Source organism: Microcaecilia unicolor, chromosome 1 (assembly GCF_901765095.1).
Source record: "Microcaecilia unicolor chromosome 1, aMicUni1.1, whole genome shotgun sequence".
Taxonomy (NCBI): domain Eukaryota; kingdom Metazoa; phylum Chordata; class Amphibia; order Gymnophiona; family Siphonopidae; genus Microcaecilia; species Microcaecilia unicolor.
In genome coordinates this window covers 695,624,098-695,641,941 of record NC_044031.1, presented here as the reverse complement: position 1 = coordinate 695,641,941, position 17,844 = coordinate 695,624,098, and the positions used below count along the sequence as shown (strand labels likewise).

General features: G+C 40.8%; 1 protein-coding gene across 2 annotated transcripts in view; it reads right to left on the bottom strand.

Moving 5' to 3' along the window:
- The window catches only part of OTUD7A (OTU deubiquitinase 7A), a 468,456-nt gene that overhangs the window by 166,595 nt on the left and 284,017 nt on the right, over positions 1 to 17,844 (bottom strand). For both annotated transcript variants that reach the window (XM_030188471.1, XM_030188476.1), the window contains exon 6: positions 6,402 to 6,620. In XM_030188471.1, coding sequence (XP_030044331.1) covers positions 6,402 to 6,620 — 219 coding nt within the window. The remainder of the gene's footprint in view (positions 1 to 6,401; positions 6,621 to 17,844) is intronic.

Below are 17,844 nucleotides of genomic sequence, written 5' to 3'. Positions count from 1 at the left end.
GAACATGTGGGAGGCCATTGACCGGCGACTAAGGACCCTGGAAGCTGGTCAGGTCAGGTTGGAGCATGCCCTAGAGCAGATGGCAGCCACCCAAGCCCAAATTCTCTTTGCTCTAAGGTATGCTGCCATCCTTGCCCTCTCCCCCAACCTACCAGGGCCGTTAGTTGGCCCCACTTCCTAAGGCAGCACTTGCTGCTCTTGGGGTCACCTCTCTCCCCTAAGTGAGCCTTTTTCCTTCCCTCTCCCTTTTTGTCATATATTTGCCCCTTTTTAAAGTTGTCATTCATTTTCCCTCCCTCCTGTTTGTTTTTATTTCTATATTTTTGTAAATAGTTATTTTATTCAAACATGAAGGATTTTATTTTATTATATTAGAAACCATTTTTTATATTGTTTGTAAAGAAAAAAAATCCAGATGTTACATAAAAGTTTATCTTATATGGGTGTCCTGTCTTTTCATCTCAATGCCCATGGCTGCTCTATCTGATATCAAGGTTCTAAGCCGACTACACAGGTGTCCTGAGCTTGGTAAAGAGTAGAAGAGAGAGAGAGAGAGATAAGGAGTGCTGTCACAATGTTCTTTCAGATGCATATGTCACTTGCAAGATTATCAACTGGGTTGTTATATGCAATACCTGCTTCTCCCAGGGACGGTGTGAACTCATTTCATCTCTGAGCTGCAATACCTGATCTCAATGGGCCCAGTCCCTCCAAAAGCATATGACCACAAATTGATAAAATGGGTAAGAGGGAGTGAGCCCTTTATTGGCCTTCCACAATCAAGTTAAACAGAACAGCATTAATAAAAGATAACAGAGTCCATAAATTTAGCACATGATATGAGGCAAATAAAAATAAAGGCCAACTGGTACATAAACCCTGAATACAGCTTAGGAACAGAACAAAGACGCTCCACACATATTTGCACCCCACAGGCCCCAGCCAGAAGAGGGATACCAATGTTTGGTTTAACCTGAACCCCCCCCCCCCCCCCCCCCCCCACACACACACACACTCACTATGGGAATGTTTTACCAGATTTAACTAACATCTCTCTCTGTCCCTGATAAGCACTATCCTTGTCTAGGGGGGTGGGGGTGGGAGGAAGACAGAGCAGGCGAGTTACCCATTCTAGGAGGGAGATGTTTTGGCCAGTTCTGCAAGTACATCCCAAAGCACTGTAGTATTTGTAGTCCAGGACTCTATTCATTGCAATCAGTGCTGCAGGTCTAATAATGCACCAGACTGAGGTTGGGAGAAATCCAGGACAGGCCAAAAGGAGTACCACTACAATAACCATGTGATACAGGGTACAGAGCAGCGGTCCAGGGGCCCGCCTACTGTTCCAACCGCTATATTACCTTACTGTGTCTGTCATCTGAAGATGTTTTTGGAGATTGCCAGTTTCTAATGCCCTGGCAAAAACATACTGTAAGACATCTATCACATGCCAACAACACCAACTCCCTCTCTCATTCACCCTCACACCTCGTATCCATATAAACACAAGACTTTAGTATGGCACACCTGACCACAAACGGTTCTCTGGGAGATCTCTCTCACAGGACAGCTCCCATACCCAGGAGACACAGTAAACAGTGTGGGATTTCTAAAACACACATCCTCCACGGGAAGACTGAAGGAGTGGCCTAGTGGTTAGGGTGGTGGACTTTGGTCCTGGGGAACTGAGTTCAAGTCCCACTTCAGGCACAGGCAGCTCCTTGTGACTCTGGGCAAGTCACTTAACCCTCCATTGCCCCAGGAAAGCCGCATTGAGCCTGCCATGAGTGGGAAAGCGTGGGGTACAAATGTAATAAAAAATAAAATAAAATAGGGCAGCGCCTGAGGGTCCACGGCAGTAGGGCACTCACTTTCCACCGGCTTTCATCTAGTTTCATCCTTTTTGGTAGGTGGTGAGGGGCCCCGGTCCCTTTGTGTCCCGGGGACCTAGCTCACTATTAGTCTGACCTTGGCTGGATCTGTTCTCCAAAGTAAATTTTCTCTCTCTCCATTACTCTAGTTAGCTGACTTGGTTAAGATGTATATGCTAACCAGTTGCTACAGTGGGATTTGAATCCCATTCTGTAGCATCAAAGGTGGTTATGCTGGCCATTAAACCACACTACATAGACAGCTTTTGGGCTTGTTATAGATGAGACACCTTTCAGCAGAGTAGGAAATGTCTGGCCAGCTGTGACCTGGAAGCCCCCCCCAAATCGAGAGCAACACCCATATCTTACCATCAACCTACAGAAATGTCTACATTGGATTGTTCTGCAGAAGTGAAAAGCATGGTTGGCTAAAAAGTTAATATATCAGAACCCCAAGTTACAGGACTAAGTCTAAGTCCAAGGCACCATAAACAGAATAGCGCATAAACTAGGATCCGCGTTGTTCCGGCAGACACGGTCATTTATGCCAAGGAGAGCTTGGTCTATATGACAGCATCCAAATTTCCATGTGGAGCACCAAATTCTGTAACCATGCACATAGAATTTAGAAACACCCATGTCATGCCCTCAAGCATGCCCCTATTTCAGATCTGCACAGCTTACAGAATATACTTAACAATTAATGCATGTAAATTCTAATTAGACCCAATTGGTGCCGATAATTGCTTGTTAACATCAAATTATTGGGGCTGATTAAGTAGTTAACCAATTAGGGTATATTAAATAAAATATGCCTTGATTTGTGCATGCAATTTTGGGCACGCTATTTAGAATCTGGAGGATAACTATAGAATATTGTAAGTTACAGCCTATGGTGCTGCATTTGGGCAAATGCATTTACCCCTACAATTGCCATGGCGTATGTAGGCATGTTTAAATGTGTGTAAATGCCAAATTATGTTAGTATTCTAAATGGAACCTAGGTGCCCAGATATTGTTATATAATTAGTGCTTAGTGCACACTTTATAGAGTTGACCCCTAAGGCCCAAATTACTGCACATTAACTGGTAGGGTTTCCAAGCATACTCCATAGAGCTACTGCACAGAAAAATATTATACCACATCGTAATTTTACTTACATATAGCACAGATAACCTTACCAGTTTCTAAATAGTATCAGCAGATGGAAATGTACTGTGCAATAACTGCAATGTACAGATCTTGCCCATTTCCCACCCCATAACAGACGATGCAGTTATTACTTGAATTAGTATGTGCAAACTTTCATGCCAATGTGGTAAAATGGCAGTGTGCTTATTGCACACTAATCTACTCATTAACTACTTAGTGCATGTTAGTAAAAAGGCCCCTCTGATTCATATAAAACATTGATAAGTAAAAATAGAAGAAGTGAGGAGCAAATCATCATTTACTTATGTCCATGAAATTCACAACTTGGAACCAAGCGTGAAAGATGGAAACCATGCAGTCAGGCAAATGCTTCTCTTATGGTTTGATCTAAAGCATCACAGACTTTACTACAAGTACCAGTAATGAGAAGGTTAAAAGTACTTCAATTAGAAGATGCTTAGTAGAACTGGCTAAATAATGCCAACTTGTGACTTCACTTACACTACATTAGAAGATTATTTTGTACAAGCCAAATGCAAATCAGGTAATATAAATAATGTACAAAGTTGAGATAAAAAAAACCCCCTCTATTTCACTTTGCACTATTGTAGCTGTACTTATGCTAGTTCTTTTCCTTCTCCCACCCCACTCCCACCACTTTCCCAGTATCTAACACAATCAACTAACATGAAGCTGAAAAACAAGTGGAAAGTTTGGTTAAATATAATATTCTCATATAAGACAAACGTCACCCAGTAATATGAGACGGAGCATAAAATAACAAAACATGGATAGATATGCACAGCAGTCTCCAACCTTGGGAGCAGCATCATCTCTGGCTCTTAAACTTGAAAGAGTACACCCTCCTCCTCCTTAATGGAGCCCCAAACCTTGGTCTTTGAAGCTCCAAGGTGATTTCAATCAAAGGGGCATCCCATTTATGGCTGCTGAAGCTCATGGAAAGGCATAGATCCTCTTGTACTATTCTGAATCCAAAGGAGTACTTCTAGCTGTAGAAGTTGGGAGGTCAGCACATCCTCAGTGCTAGTGATAATGTACTTGTTGAACCAGCTACGTCACTGCTGAGATATATCCAGCTCTGACTCTGGGGCTACCAATCTTTTCCTACGAGTTTGGTAATTTGCCCTAAATTCAGAAGGTTCTAAATAAGGGGTGGACAAGGTGGGTCTTCCAGCTGGGCAATGTTCTAGACCTGCTTCACCCAGCCTTTTATGGAGTACTCCTCCCACTATCTATTGATTCCCTGCAGTGGAAAAATTAACTGCTTCTAGAAGCTCCCAGGATGATGATTTTACAGGCTGAGAGTCTTAACTGGCATTTGCTTGTATAGAATTATCCAAACTACAGAACCTTCTGACTAATGCATAAGAAATGAGGCCAACAATTCATAGCACTTTAAACAGGAGTTCATTTCATGCTTAATTCTGCATCCAGTCTTTCAGGTTTTAAAAAGGAAAATAAATTCTAAAATAACATTTATTAATGCCATGTTCTGTATTTATTTCACTCGTGTGCATCCTTACTCTTTGAATTAAGTCAAGCAGGCACATTTGCTAATAAAGTTTCAGACTTAGCAAAAAAAAAAAAATATATATATATATATATATATATAATTTCTTTTACGTGGTGGGGCATTTTCGATATGTCTATCTTTTTTTTTTTCGAAAATACTGTTTTGTGAGTTGGATGCTTTGTTTTTTGGACCTTTTTTGGGGGGGGGGTCTATTTTCGAAAAAGAAAAAAAAAAACGTCCATGTGCAAAATGCACAAAATCAAGCTATTGGGATGTAGGAGGAGCCAGTGTTTTTAGTAGACTGATCCCCCTGACATCCCAAGACAGCAATAGGGCACTCTAGGGGGCACTGCAGTGGACTTCATTTAAAAGCTCCCAGGTACACATCTCAACATTGCTCCCTTACCTTTTCTGCTGAGCCCCCCCAAACCACCTAAAACCCACTACCCCCAACTGTATACCACTACCATAGTCCTAACGGGTGAAGTGGGCACCTATATGTGAGTACAGTGGGTTTCTGGTGAGTTTGGAGAGCTCATAGTTTCCTCCACAAGCATAACAGGTACAGGGAGGTAGGAGCCTGGGTCCACCTGTCTGCAGTGCACTGCACCATTACTAGACTACTCCAGGGACCTGCATGCTATTCTAATGGAACTGAGTATAACATCTGAGGATGGAATAGAAGCTGGCAAGTAATGTTTTTCATCACATTTATTGGGGCTGGGAGGGGGTTAGTGACCACTTGGGGAATAAGGGGAGGTCACCCCTGATTCCCTCCAGTGGTCATCTGGTTATTTAGGGCACCTTTTTGTGACTTAGTCGTTATAAAAACAGATCTAGCTCAAAACGTTTTACAGCCATAATGGAACAAAACAAAAATGTCCAGGACTAAGTCTTAGGAACGCCCAAGTCCCGCCCTGAACACGCCCCTGACACGCCCCCTTGAGATTTGGATGGACTTCATAGAAAAACGTCTAAAAATAGGTTTCGAAAATACTGATTCGGACATTTTTGTGAGAAAAACGTCCAAATGCTGCTTTATGCCACTCTTTAGACATTTTTCTGTTTTGAAAATGAGCCCAATATTTTGCTAGCTTCGGAAGAATGAAAAGTTGGCTCTACAACTTGGTCTAGTCAAAAGGTGATCAAAAGAAAATGCTAGGATATAGATGGCCAAATTGTGGGGAAATTCAGAATGACATATGCTATGTTTGATCTTACAGTAGTTTCATCATTTCCAGCTCTAATATTGTCTAATTTTGTTTTCTGGACTCTCCTTAGATATTTTATCATATTAAGTCTGTATTTTTTCCAATTAACCTAAAATCTACACAGCAATAAAAGGTGTATATATATTTGGATGTCTAAACTATCATGATTAGCCCAAATCTATCTATAGAGTGCAATTAAAATACATTTATCTAAAATCTGTGTAAATTGCAGGCTGATAGAAATTTCTTTAAAATTAAGGATAGAAATCGGACTTTAACTAACATGTATGACTGAGATATGGGATAGGTTTATGAATTATTATTGCGATTTATACCCTTCTGACCTGTTGATCCAACCTGCAGGGATTTACTCTTATTTGTCAACAATCCATCTTCCCATGCCAACTTCTGAGCTAAAGAAATGCTTGGAGAGTGCAATTAAAGCTGAGAAGGTTCTGTGTGCTATTACTCAAAAACCAGACCCAGTTCTACTGTATAGCAGTATACAGTGCTACCACAGTTCCACTGAATGGATCCCCTTTACCTCTGATATGCACAGACAATTAGCTATAAGAAAATTAACAAATAAATGCAAAAATGAATATCTGAGCACTTCATGAGTATTTACTCACCTGCTTGCTCCAAGGCTACCATTGTTGACTGTTCTATTAGGTCCCGCTCAATGAAGCTTCTGAAGTCCTCACTATACACACTAAGATCTGGGAGCTGGAATGTGTAGATGGGCATCTCCAGAGGAAATTGCTCACTGCTGCATTCATTGGCGACATGCGATCGAGCAAGGGAAACAATGGCAGAACTTGCATGAGAAATCCCCCTGGAGAGTCGCTTTTCTGTCAAAGAAAAAGAAATATGTGCCTGGCATTTAGACTACTTATTTTATTTATTTATTATCTCATTTGTACCCCACAGTTTCCCAACAGTGTCAGGCTCAATGTGGCTTACAATGCACCACAGAGGAAAGCATCAATGCAGTAAAATGAAGCTAATACAACACACCTACAAGAGATAATGGGGAAGAATAGGAATGGATGGAAGGAGAAGGGAAGAGGGAAGGGGGATATGTCCAAATGTCTCTAGATCGGTGTGCTTCCAGCAGTGGAGTCACTGGAAGAGTCCGCAGGGTAGGCTTTTCTGAATAACATGGTCTTCAGTGATTTCCGGAAAGTTAGATGATCTGTGATGGTTTTGATGGTCCTCGGTAAAGAATTCCAAAACTGAGTGCTTATGAAAGAGAAGGAGGTAGCATATGTGGACTTGTACTTGATTCCATTGCAGTTCGGATAGTGGAGGATAAGATATGAACGGGAGAGCCGGAACGTATTCCGAAGCGGTAGGGAGATGAGATCTATCATATAGCCAGGTACTTCTCCATAAAGGATTTGGTGAACTAGAGAGCAGAGTTTAAAGGTGATACGATCTTTGACAGGGAGCCAATGTAGTTTCCTGTGAAGGGGCGTGGCAGCCTCAAACTTGGATTTACCACAAACCAATCTGGCCGCTGTGTTTTGGGCTGTCTGCAGTTTCTTAAGCAGTTGCTGTTTACATCCAGCATACACTCCGTTACAGTAATCCAGGTGGCATATTACCTTAAGTATATTTAAAACTAAGAAGATGCAATATTTTTGTGGATATTCTACAAAATTTGCAAACACGTGAACTGATTCATCACTGACGGTGGTGGCGGGGGAGGGTTGGCGGTGGCGAGAAGGGTCGAATGGGGAGGGGTGGCGGTGCCGGGGGAGGGTCAAAAGTGGTAGTGGTGGCGGCAGTGGTGCTGGGGGGGGGGGGGGTCGGCGGCGCCGGGGGGGGGGGGGGGGGGGGGGCTAAAATGTGCCCCCTCACTCCGGGATCTGGACCGCCCTCCTGCCGAAGTCTGGCTAAGCCCCTGCAACAGAATAATCGCTCTACTCCCTAATCTGGCTTCTTTTATTGTTCCTACCTCTGGACTGCTCACCCCTTCCAGTATTCCACTTCCTTTTTGTGACTAAATTAAGTGGCCCTTTTACTAAAGGGTTGCCGCATGGCAACCCAGAACTACCGCCAACCAACGAGGGTGCCAGCAGTAGTTCCACCCCCAGCGCATGCAATTTCCAGCGCTACAGAAAATCAGGTCTGATTTTCTAGCGCAGGGTTACCCGGCAGTAATCAAGCAGTGCTGCGAGCTGCCCAGGTACCGACAGGTAGCACAGGAGCCCTTACCACTACCTTAATGGCTAGCGGTAAATGCTCCCACTGAAACGGCCATGCGGTGCAAATTTACTGCACGGCCATTTCTTTTTTTAGCCTTTTCACCGACTGCGGTAAAAGGGGCCCTGGCACACGGCAAAAACGGTCGCCACCGCTTGCACAGGGCCCTTTTTACCGCAGCTTAGTAAAAGAGTCCCTTAGACCTGGGTTTTAGCACTAGAAATTGTGTGTAAAATAGCAAAATCTTAACTTCTGAAGCATTTTGCTGTGGTACATTTAAATGAAATTTTAAAAGAATGGATTTACAAATGTAGCAAATGAATGATGTTCCTCATTTTTCAGAAGTCTGATGAAACAAAGATTACCGTACAAATCTGTGGTGCCCCACAAAAAAAAAAAAGACAGACACCATCCTGCAGATTTTCTGCATAAGTAAAAACTCTGGAATGCTGGAATGCTGCTATTTTTTGCTTTCATTGTGAACATATTTTGCAGTCCATACTTACAACGTAATTGATCTATCGTAAATGATCTAAAGGTACCAAAAGAAAAGACCAGGGGTGCCAGCAAAATTAAGGGTCATTTTACTAAGATGCATTAAGCACTAGTGCATGCATACTGCACCTTAGGGCTTACCATGAGACGCACTCAGACATCCTGTGGTAAGTTCCAGATTAGCATGTGCTACCCACATTTATAAAAGATTTTTTATTTTTTTGGTTGAAGGGGCATGTCTGGGGAGTGTCTGTGCTAATCAGTTAGTGAATATACATTACTGCATGCTGATTAGTGCAGGATTACCACATCAGCCCTTAATGCCTACAAAATGGGTGGCGGTAAGAGCTCACACAGTAATCGTTTTTAATGGTCATGTGCTAATGGTGACATTAGTATATGGCCATTAACTGACAGAATAGAAAATCAACCATTTTATTACTGTGGTAAAAATGGTCTTAGTCACAGCAGCAGGCTCTGTGTGTCCAGGGAGGGGTTATTTCCAATGGGTTTAGAAACTCCAAATAATTTTGAAAAGTTGGCTCCTATGGTCTTAGTGCACGGAAAATTCTGGTCGCCGCATCTCAAGAAAGATATAGTAGAACTGGAAAAGGTGCAGCGAAGGGCGACAAAAATGATAGCGGGGATGGGACGACTTCCCTATGAAAAGGCTAAGGAGGCTAGGGCTTTTCAGCTTGGAGAAGAGACGGCTGAGGGGAGACATGATAGAGGTATATAAAATAATGAGTGGAGTGGAACAGGTGGATGTGGAGTGTCTGTTCACGCTTTCCAAAAATACTAGGACTAAGGGGCATGCGATGAAACTACAGTGTAGTAAATTTATAACAAATAGGACAAAAGTTTTCGTCACCCAATGCGTAATTAAACTCTGGAATTCGTTGCCAGAGAACGTGGTGAAGGCGGTTAGCTTGGCAGAGTTTAAAAAGGGGTTGGACGGTTTCCTAAAGGACAAGCCCATAGACCGCTACTAAATGGACTTGGGAAAAATCCACAATTTCGGGAATAACTTGTATAAAATGTACGTTTGGGTAGCTTGCCAGGTTCCCTTGACCTGGATTGGCCGCTGTCGGGGACAGGATGCTGGGCTCGATGGACCTTTGGTCTTTTCCCAGTATGGCATTACTTATGTACTTATATGTACTTATGTAGGGTGCGCTAAGTCCACTTTCTACTGCAGCTGAGTAAAAGGACTCCTTAGTTTGCTACATACCATTATTATGCAAAAGGATTTTGGATAATTATCTAATACAGAAAGATAGAAGTTTCATTTACTATACATAACTTTTCTACATTTAACAGTGACTGCCGATTTTACAGGTCTGCCTAAAACAAATTAGCACAGTTGTCAAGATGTAAATGAGACTTGGGATTTTGCAGCTATGTGGTATAAAATAGAATTTAAAAAAAAGTCCTGTAGCAGTGAAATACAACATGGGGCATTATATTCAAAGCTGCCATCCTAGGGGATATAACAGGAAAGGGAGACATGGAAGAACATGCCCTTACACTTGACTCCACCATAAGTTCATCTCCTGACTCTTGTATTATATAATCACCTACACCATGGTTTGCATTAGGACATCGGATACACTGATAAAAATCTAAGGAGCCCTTTTACTAACTTGCAGTAAGTACTAACACATGCTTACACAGGTTACAATGCACTATCACGGAGCGCACTCAGGTGTCCCTTGGTAGTTTCGGAATCAGTGCGCACTACTCATGTGTTAAAAAAGTGATTTTTTTTAGCAATGGGGGCATATTTGGGAGTGGAGAGTGGAGGCGGCTATACTAATCGGTTAGCATGTGGTCAATGCCATACACTAACTGAATAGCATATCAGCCCTTACCGCATACAAAATATGTGGCAGTAAGGGATCACACACTTATGGCCATGAGCTGAGGAAATTAGTGCATGGCCATTATCAGAAAATAGAAAAAACTGCCTTTTACCAGCAGTGCTAAAAGTGGCATCAGTGCACATGAAAGATCCACATTGGGGCTACCGCAGGCCACTTTTTAGTGCTGCTCGGTAAAAGGGCCCCTAAATAACAAATCATATTAAATGCAGATAATTGGTAGCCTGTGTTCTCAAAGCAAAAAATAAATTCTAAATGTCTTGAATCAAATCATCAATCTTATGGCAATCCTGTAAATAATTTTTTATGTATATCAGATCTTCAGATGTGCCGTGCAAATAATTTCTTTATATTGCTAGTTGCACTCAGAACGTCATCAATCCAATTACATTTTTAAAATTTTTAACCTTTAAACTTTCAGTTTCTTATAAACGAATAAAACATTTTTTAATCTTCTTCCAATTTCACTTAGGTTATCATTATAAAGATACATAAATAACAATAATTGTACTCATCTTTCATTAAACGTTGGAAGGGACCATTCAAAATGAATGGGCTGTGTAGGTGCTACCACAGCTTGGTAAACCGGGGAATTATTTATTTATTTATTTATTGCATTTGTATCCCACATTTTCCCACCTATTTGCAGGCTCAATGTGGCTTACAGAGTTTTGTTATGACATAGTCATTCCAGGATTTTAGGTACAATTGGTAATGTGCAAAGATTAGGTAAGGGAAGAGAGAGGGAAGGTGTTAGGCAGGTTGGTATAGAAGGTGGATTTTAATAACTGGATGGGTTGGTGAGGTAGTTTTGTATGGCTATTGGACTGTGAGCCCTCCGGAACGAGGAAATAACCACTATAAATGAATGTTACCTTGAACTACTACTAAAAATGCATGAGCTAACTCTAAACAGCAGTGATAAGATTGCATCTGTCTTCTTAGAAGACACCAGGGTAACCTGTAAGGAGTATTTGTTATGGGTTGAATCACAGTGGTATGACTGCATTGGAATTCTAAGAAGGCTGGGATGACTATGGTTTAAACATATGCTTCAATGCATATAAGAGGCTGGATATTTTCAACAATGGCCTTACTGGTTTAGGTGGCTTGTTAGAAAGCCTGATGCAAACACACAGAAGGGAACCTGGGTGTTAGATTTAGGGTTGATTTTGTAGAAATCACAGAGGAAGATCACAAATTCAAAAAAAAAAAAAAAACTACCAGTGGAAGTGGTAGAAAGGCCAGTGCCTTAATTCGATTCTGGGTATGTTGGGTACTGATGTTGAGGGCTGCAGTAGGAAAATGGTTGAAGGTTCTAGTAAAAGACATGGAGGGAGCAGGTGGTGCAACTGGTATTGGCTTGCATATGGGTATTGTATGCTTATCTGTCCAAAGTGAAATAATTGCAGCTGGGCAGAATGGATACCCAGTTTGTTCTTTTTCTGCATCATTTATTTATATTGATTCATTTCAAGTTATAAATCACACCATCTTACAATCTCGATATTTAAAAACATAAATAAATATAACCATCAACAATACATCACATATGCCCAATAATGAGCCAGTGCAGTCACTGCATTAAAACACTAACACTGGTCCTTAAATCAATGTGTATTGTAAGCACTGCTATCCGTTAAATCAGCAGTGCTGAGTATGTCTATTGGTGCTGACCACATCACAAAAGTAAAATGCAGCATATTGTACCTTATAGAAGCATGCTGTTTTAATTGGATGTTTTTTTGGTAAGGCATGGAATCAATATATATTTAATCTGTTGAATTTAGACCTGCTAATTGGCAGGTCTAAAATAAATGAAGAATGTATCCATGTGAAGGGCAATTTTATAAAATTACCTGGCAGGAACCTATTCTATACAACAGCATAACCATCTGCTTTCCTTTACAAAATACTAGACTTTCCGGGTGTATAAACTCTTAAAAGGTCAGGCACAAGCACTAACCCAGCAGCTGAGCTGGTATAAATGTCAGATGTACACACATAACTTACAGCATTCTATAAGCTACATATTTAAGTAGGAGCCCCACCTCTGTAAATATGTCCTCAGGGCTCCTTTTACAAACATGTAGTAGAAAGTGGTCTCAGTGTGCCCTTATGTGAGTCTTTCCTGCATGCTAAGGCCATTTCTACTGCAGCCAGGAAATGGCTGATTTTTCCATTTTCTGAATTAATGGCCATGAGCTAATGTTGCCATTAGCGCATGACTATTACTAAAATTAATGTGTGAGCCATTGCCAACACCTATTTTGTAGGTGGTAAGGGCTCGTGCGCTAATCCTGTGCTAATCAGTTAGCGTGTGGCAATGTAGCCATGCTGATTAGCGCAGAAATACCCACTCTCCGCTCCTAGACACACTCCCTCTATGGTAAAATAATATCTGTTTTTTAGCACATGGTTTGCTTGCGCAGATTGTTAAATTACTGTGAGACTTCTCAGCGCGTCCCATGGTAAGCCCTTTTCAGCTGCAGTAAGCACGCGCAATGCTTACTGCAGCTTTGTAAAAGAACTAAGTTAGTTAAGCAGGTATTTGCAGCGCAGTACTTACACATGTGTGTGTGCACATACACATGTAATTAGCATAAAAACGTCAGCACCTATTTCATAGAATTTCCCCTTAGTGGCTGAACATTGTTGCTGAGTGGATAGTTCCCGGTATCTGTTTTGCGCCTCCCTTCCAACCCAGTCCCTAATTAAATGGAACACTTGTTCAATTGTGAAGCGCTGCGTACGACTGGTAGCGCTATAGAAATGATTTATAGTAGTAGTAGTAGTATCATATCAGGCCCAATACTATCCAGTTTACTTAAAAACACACACACAGATAAGGGCATTATACATTCGGTGAATACATACCTCCACTGAATATGGATCCAAACAAAATTAAAACAAATAATATGCAAGTCACAACTGATGTGACTTGCCACATTTTAACTCCAATTTAGAAAGTTTAAAAATTGCTCCACTAATGGACACCATTCAAAGTGAATTACAGTCTTGGAACTATTACAATGTACAGCCATTTATTATGTTACTATGGGGTCCTGTTACTAAGGTGTGATAAATGTCATGCAGCCCAATATAGTCCTATGGGCTGCATGGCATTTAACGAGCGATAAATCTATTAGCGCACTACTGTAAAAGGACCCCTATGTCTATTCAGCTACATTGTTGGTTTCCTATTAAGTATCCTTAAGAATCATATTAAGTTACCAAGAACTACTGTAGCTATGTACAATGTCAATGCTTTTTAATGGCAATTTTTACACTACTTGCTCTATTGTAAAATCCGTGGCTACTTTTTTACCTATGGATTTTGCATCAGGTTTCAAAGTTTTAAAAGTACAAAACTATACATGCTGTTGCAATCCTTGCCCTAACCCCTGCTCCAGTAACCCTTTTATTGATGTAGATAAAAATAAGTGTGGTGTTCTACTTTTACTCCAAGGAAAGATGGGCAATTTGCAAATATTTGTCACTTGACCAAAAACAACTGGAAACAACCTTAATTCAACATATATATACAATTCAACATATCGAAAAACTGGTTGTTCAATATTAAATTGTGGATCCACCAACCTAATAAACTCAAATAGAGCAAGACCTTAAAATTAGTGGAGAAAAAAATACTTTAACCACAGTATAATTTATTTATTTATTGCATTTGTATCCCACATTTTCCCACCTATTTGCAGGCTCAATGTGGCTTACAATGTATCATTATTGGTAGATAAAGATTGGAAGATAACAGTTATTGTTGCATACATGTCATGGAAACATAATAAAGAATATAATCAAGCATTTGTAATAAAGAAGACATTTGTGAAATAGGTAGGTGGAGGAGTGTAATTACATCTGCTGATCTTTGTGGTATGCCTTGTTGAAGAGGTGGGTCTTCAAGAATATACAAAAGTTTGTTGGTTCCCAGATAGTTTTCAATTTGCGCGGTAGTGCGTTCCATAACTGTGTACTCAGGTAAGAAAAGTTTGATGCATGCATTAGTTTGTATTTGAGACCTTTACAACTGGGGAAGTGAAGATTAAGGAATGTTCTGGATGATCTTTTAGCGTTTCTCTCTTGCTTCAAGTTTTTTCTTAGTAACCATCTATTTAATGTTCTCACTCTTCCTCACTTTCCTCCTCATAAGTACATAAGCACCGCCAAACCGGGAAAAGACCAAGGGTCCATCAAGCCCAGCATCCTGTCTCCGACAGTGGCCAATCCAGGCTTCAAGAACCTGGCAATCCCCCCCCCCCCCCCAAATAAACGTAATTCTTAACAATGTTCAATGGACTTCCCCCTCAGGAATCTGTCCAAACCCCCTTCAAATTCCGAAAGGCCAGCTGCTGTCACTACATTTTCCGGCAACGAGTTCCAGAGTCTGACTACACGCTGAGTAAAGAAAAACTTTCTCTTATTTGTTTTAAATCTACCATATTCTAGCTTCATCTTGTGTCCCCCAGAGTTTGGTTTCATCTCTACATTTTTTCAATATTTTATTAAGCCCTCCAGCCACTTCCATACAGGACTTGGGTATACACGCTTTCTACTATGCAGACAATATTTCACTTGTTCACCATGTTAACCCTCTTTCGCCGGCCTCTCTGACTCATCTTTGTCTGTAATTGTCTTTTGGCTTAAAGATAACCAGCTTATTGTAAACCCTGCTAAGACTCTTACTTGCTGGATCACTGCCACTTCTAACGCACCGTCACTATGCCTTTCACTTTATAATACCTTTATCACCACTGTCTTGCATTTCAGATACCTACTTTTTATATCCTTGACCAAGAACTCTCTTCACCAACATATTTCCACCACCATTAAAAGCCTGTTTCATTTCTCTACATCAATTTCAAATTATCTGTCCTTTTCATGACACAGCCTCTCAAAAAAAACCATTCTTTATGAACTTTTAGGGTCACAATTAGATTATTGTAATTTTACCAATTCAGGGCTTCCGCAGTATGTTCTCTGAAGTCTCCAGACTATGCAGAATACTGTCTGCTTCCTCTCTAAGACCAGTAGAATTGACCGAATTTCACCACTTCTTATCCAACATCATTGGTTACCTATTGCTTAACATATTCATTTCAAGATTCTCACTTACACATATACCCTGTCTTATTTGTCTTTGTTGAGTAGCGCTACTCTCCCTCTAAAACTTTATATTCCCTTGATGATCTTCATCTCTGGATTCCTTTAACCCACCAGAATCATTACCAGCTCACAAGAAACAGAGCATTCTTTTATGTTTCATGGAGTGGAGGAGTAGCCTAATGGTTAGTGCAGCGGGCTTTGATCCTGGCAACATTGGTTCAATTCCCACTGCAGCTCCTTGTGACGTTGGGCAAATTACTTAACCGTCCATTACTCCAGGTACCAAAACTCAGATTGTAAGCCCTCAAGGGACAGAGAAAGTATCTGCAGATGTGTACAGCCATGTGTACGTCTAGTAGCACTATAGAAATGATTACTAGTAGTAGTATGCTTCATCTTCCCTACGGAATTCCCTTCCCTGGTGTTTTCACCCTTCCTATCTAAGATTTCAATCCCTTTTAAAAACCTATTTGTCTGAAAAGGCCTTTAATGTTCAACTGGTCTGGTTGCTCCTCCTGGGATCCATTGATTCCTACAAGTTTCTATGTCTTTAAGTTGTACACCTATGGCCCTAAACCCTTTACTGTATATAATGGAGTTCTTATCTGGTTTTAATTGTTGCTTTTAATTGTAAACTGCTCTGTTATCTCTTGAGGAAGATAGGTATCTAAAGTGAATAAACCATAAGTCAATACATAATTTCATTCTGAAAATTCACTGAAGCCCACACAGCCAAATCATGTGTGTGTATTAGTTAAAAAATTATTTATATATTGATTCCACGACTTATCAAAAAATGCCCAACACCAATTAAAACAGCATGCTCATATAAGGTACAATATGCTGCATTTTGTAGTCATATGTGCTTCTAAATATACCAAACGTAGTTGTTTTGATTGGTAATTATAAGAATTATATTAAAAATATACTAAATAAAGATCTCAACAGAGGAGCAAGATGGCAGATCAAACCACTGCTTGCTGAGCTGTACTTGCTGTTGCGTTTTCTTCTGGAGTTTTGTTGTTATGAGGAAAAGAAAAGGGCAGTGCCAGAGCATAGGGAAAATATTCCCTCCTACCCTGATATCGGGACTGCTGGATAGCTTTGGTATATACGGCTCAGGCTCAATCGCGGTTCCAGTGCAGAGGCTGCTAGAAAGGACAATGGTGCAGGGAGGGTCAGTTTCTTCCTTGGCACTTGAAGGAGCAGGTGAGGGGAAGAGGGGTTGGTGGTTGGGAGGCTAGGATAGGGGAGGGCAAACTTATACGGTCTGTACCAGAGCCGATGATGGGAGGCGGGACTGGTGGTTGGGAGGCGAGAAATACTGCTGGGCAGACTTATACGGTCTGTGCCCTGAAAAGGACAGGTACAAATTCAAGGTAAGGTATACACATATGAGTTTGTCTTGGGTAGACTGGATGGACCATGCAGGTCTTTTTCTGCCGTCATCTACTATGTATGTTACTATCCTTATCCTGGAAGAACGCAGACAACCCCCTTATCCCATGACGTTTTTGAGCGGTGATGGTAGGATCTGTTTGACGACTCAGGAGGAGACTTCTGCATTGAATTATTTTAATTTGGATGGGATTCCTATAGATACAGTGTTGGGAGGAAGAGAAACAGCAGACGCAGAAGCAGAAGTACTTGAACAAAGTGCACTGTCTTCCCAGCAATCTTTGACTTCAGCTGTGTCATTGAAGAAACTGCAGATATTCAGCTTAGAGACATTATGGCTGGCTACAGATAACGTGAAGAGTTCAATATTGGAACAGTTTCAAGGCCAAAGTATTCAACTACAAAAGATTACTGGAACTGGAACTATTCTTACTGCTAAATCTCTTATCTCTTGAATATGAGAGGAAGATTGGTGATATGGAATTGAGATGATCAAAGTTGGAAACATTAGAGTCTGCTATTCTGAAGGATATTTTGATTCTTAGAAAATTGGACACTTGAAAATACTGCTAGATCAAAAAATCGTAGATTCATTAATTTTCCAAAGCAAAATTAAGTTTCTCCAAGAATTATGCGAAAGAAGTTTTGAAGTTAGTAGTATTGCCAACCATATCAAGGGTTTGTTATGTGAAACTATCATCTGTGAAGAAAAAACAGAAGGACTTTTCTTTGGAATTATCAGATAGTTTGAACAATCCTGTTACTGGTATTAGACAGCTAAATAACTTGCGACCTGCTACTCTGATTGTGGCTTTGGCAGATTCTTCTGATCAAGATATGATACTGAAAAGGTTTTTTTTAGACACCATCAGGAGTTATTTTGTAATACTAACCTGTGGGTGTTTCCAGAAGTGGCTCAAGCCACACAGACTCAGCAAAGACAGTTTTTGCTACCATGTTTCCCCGAAAATAA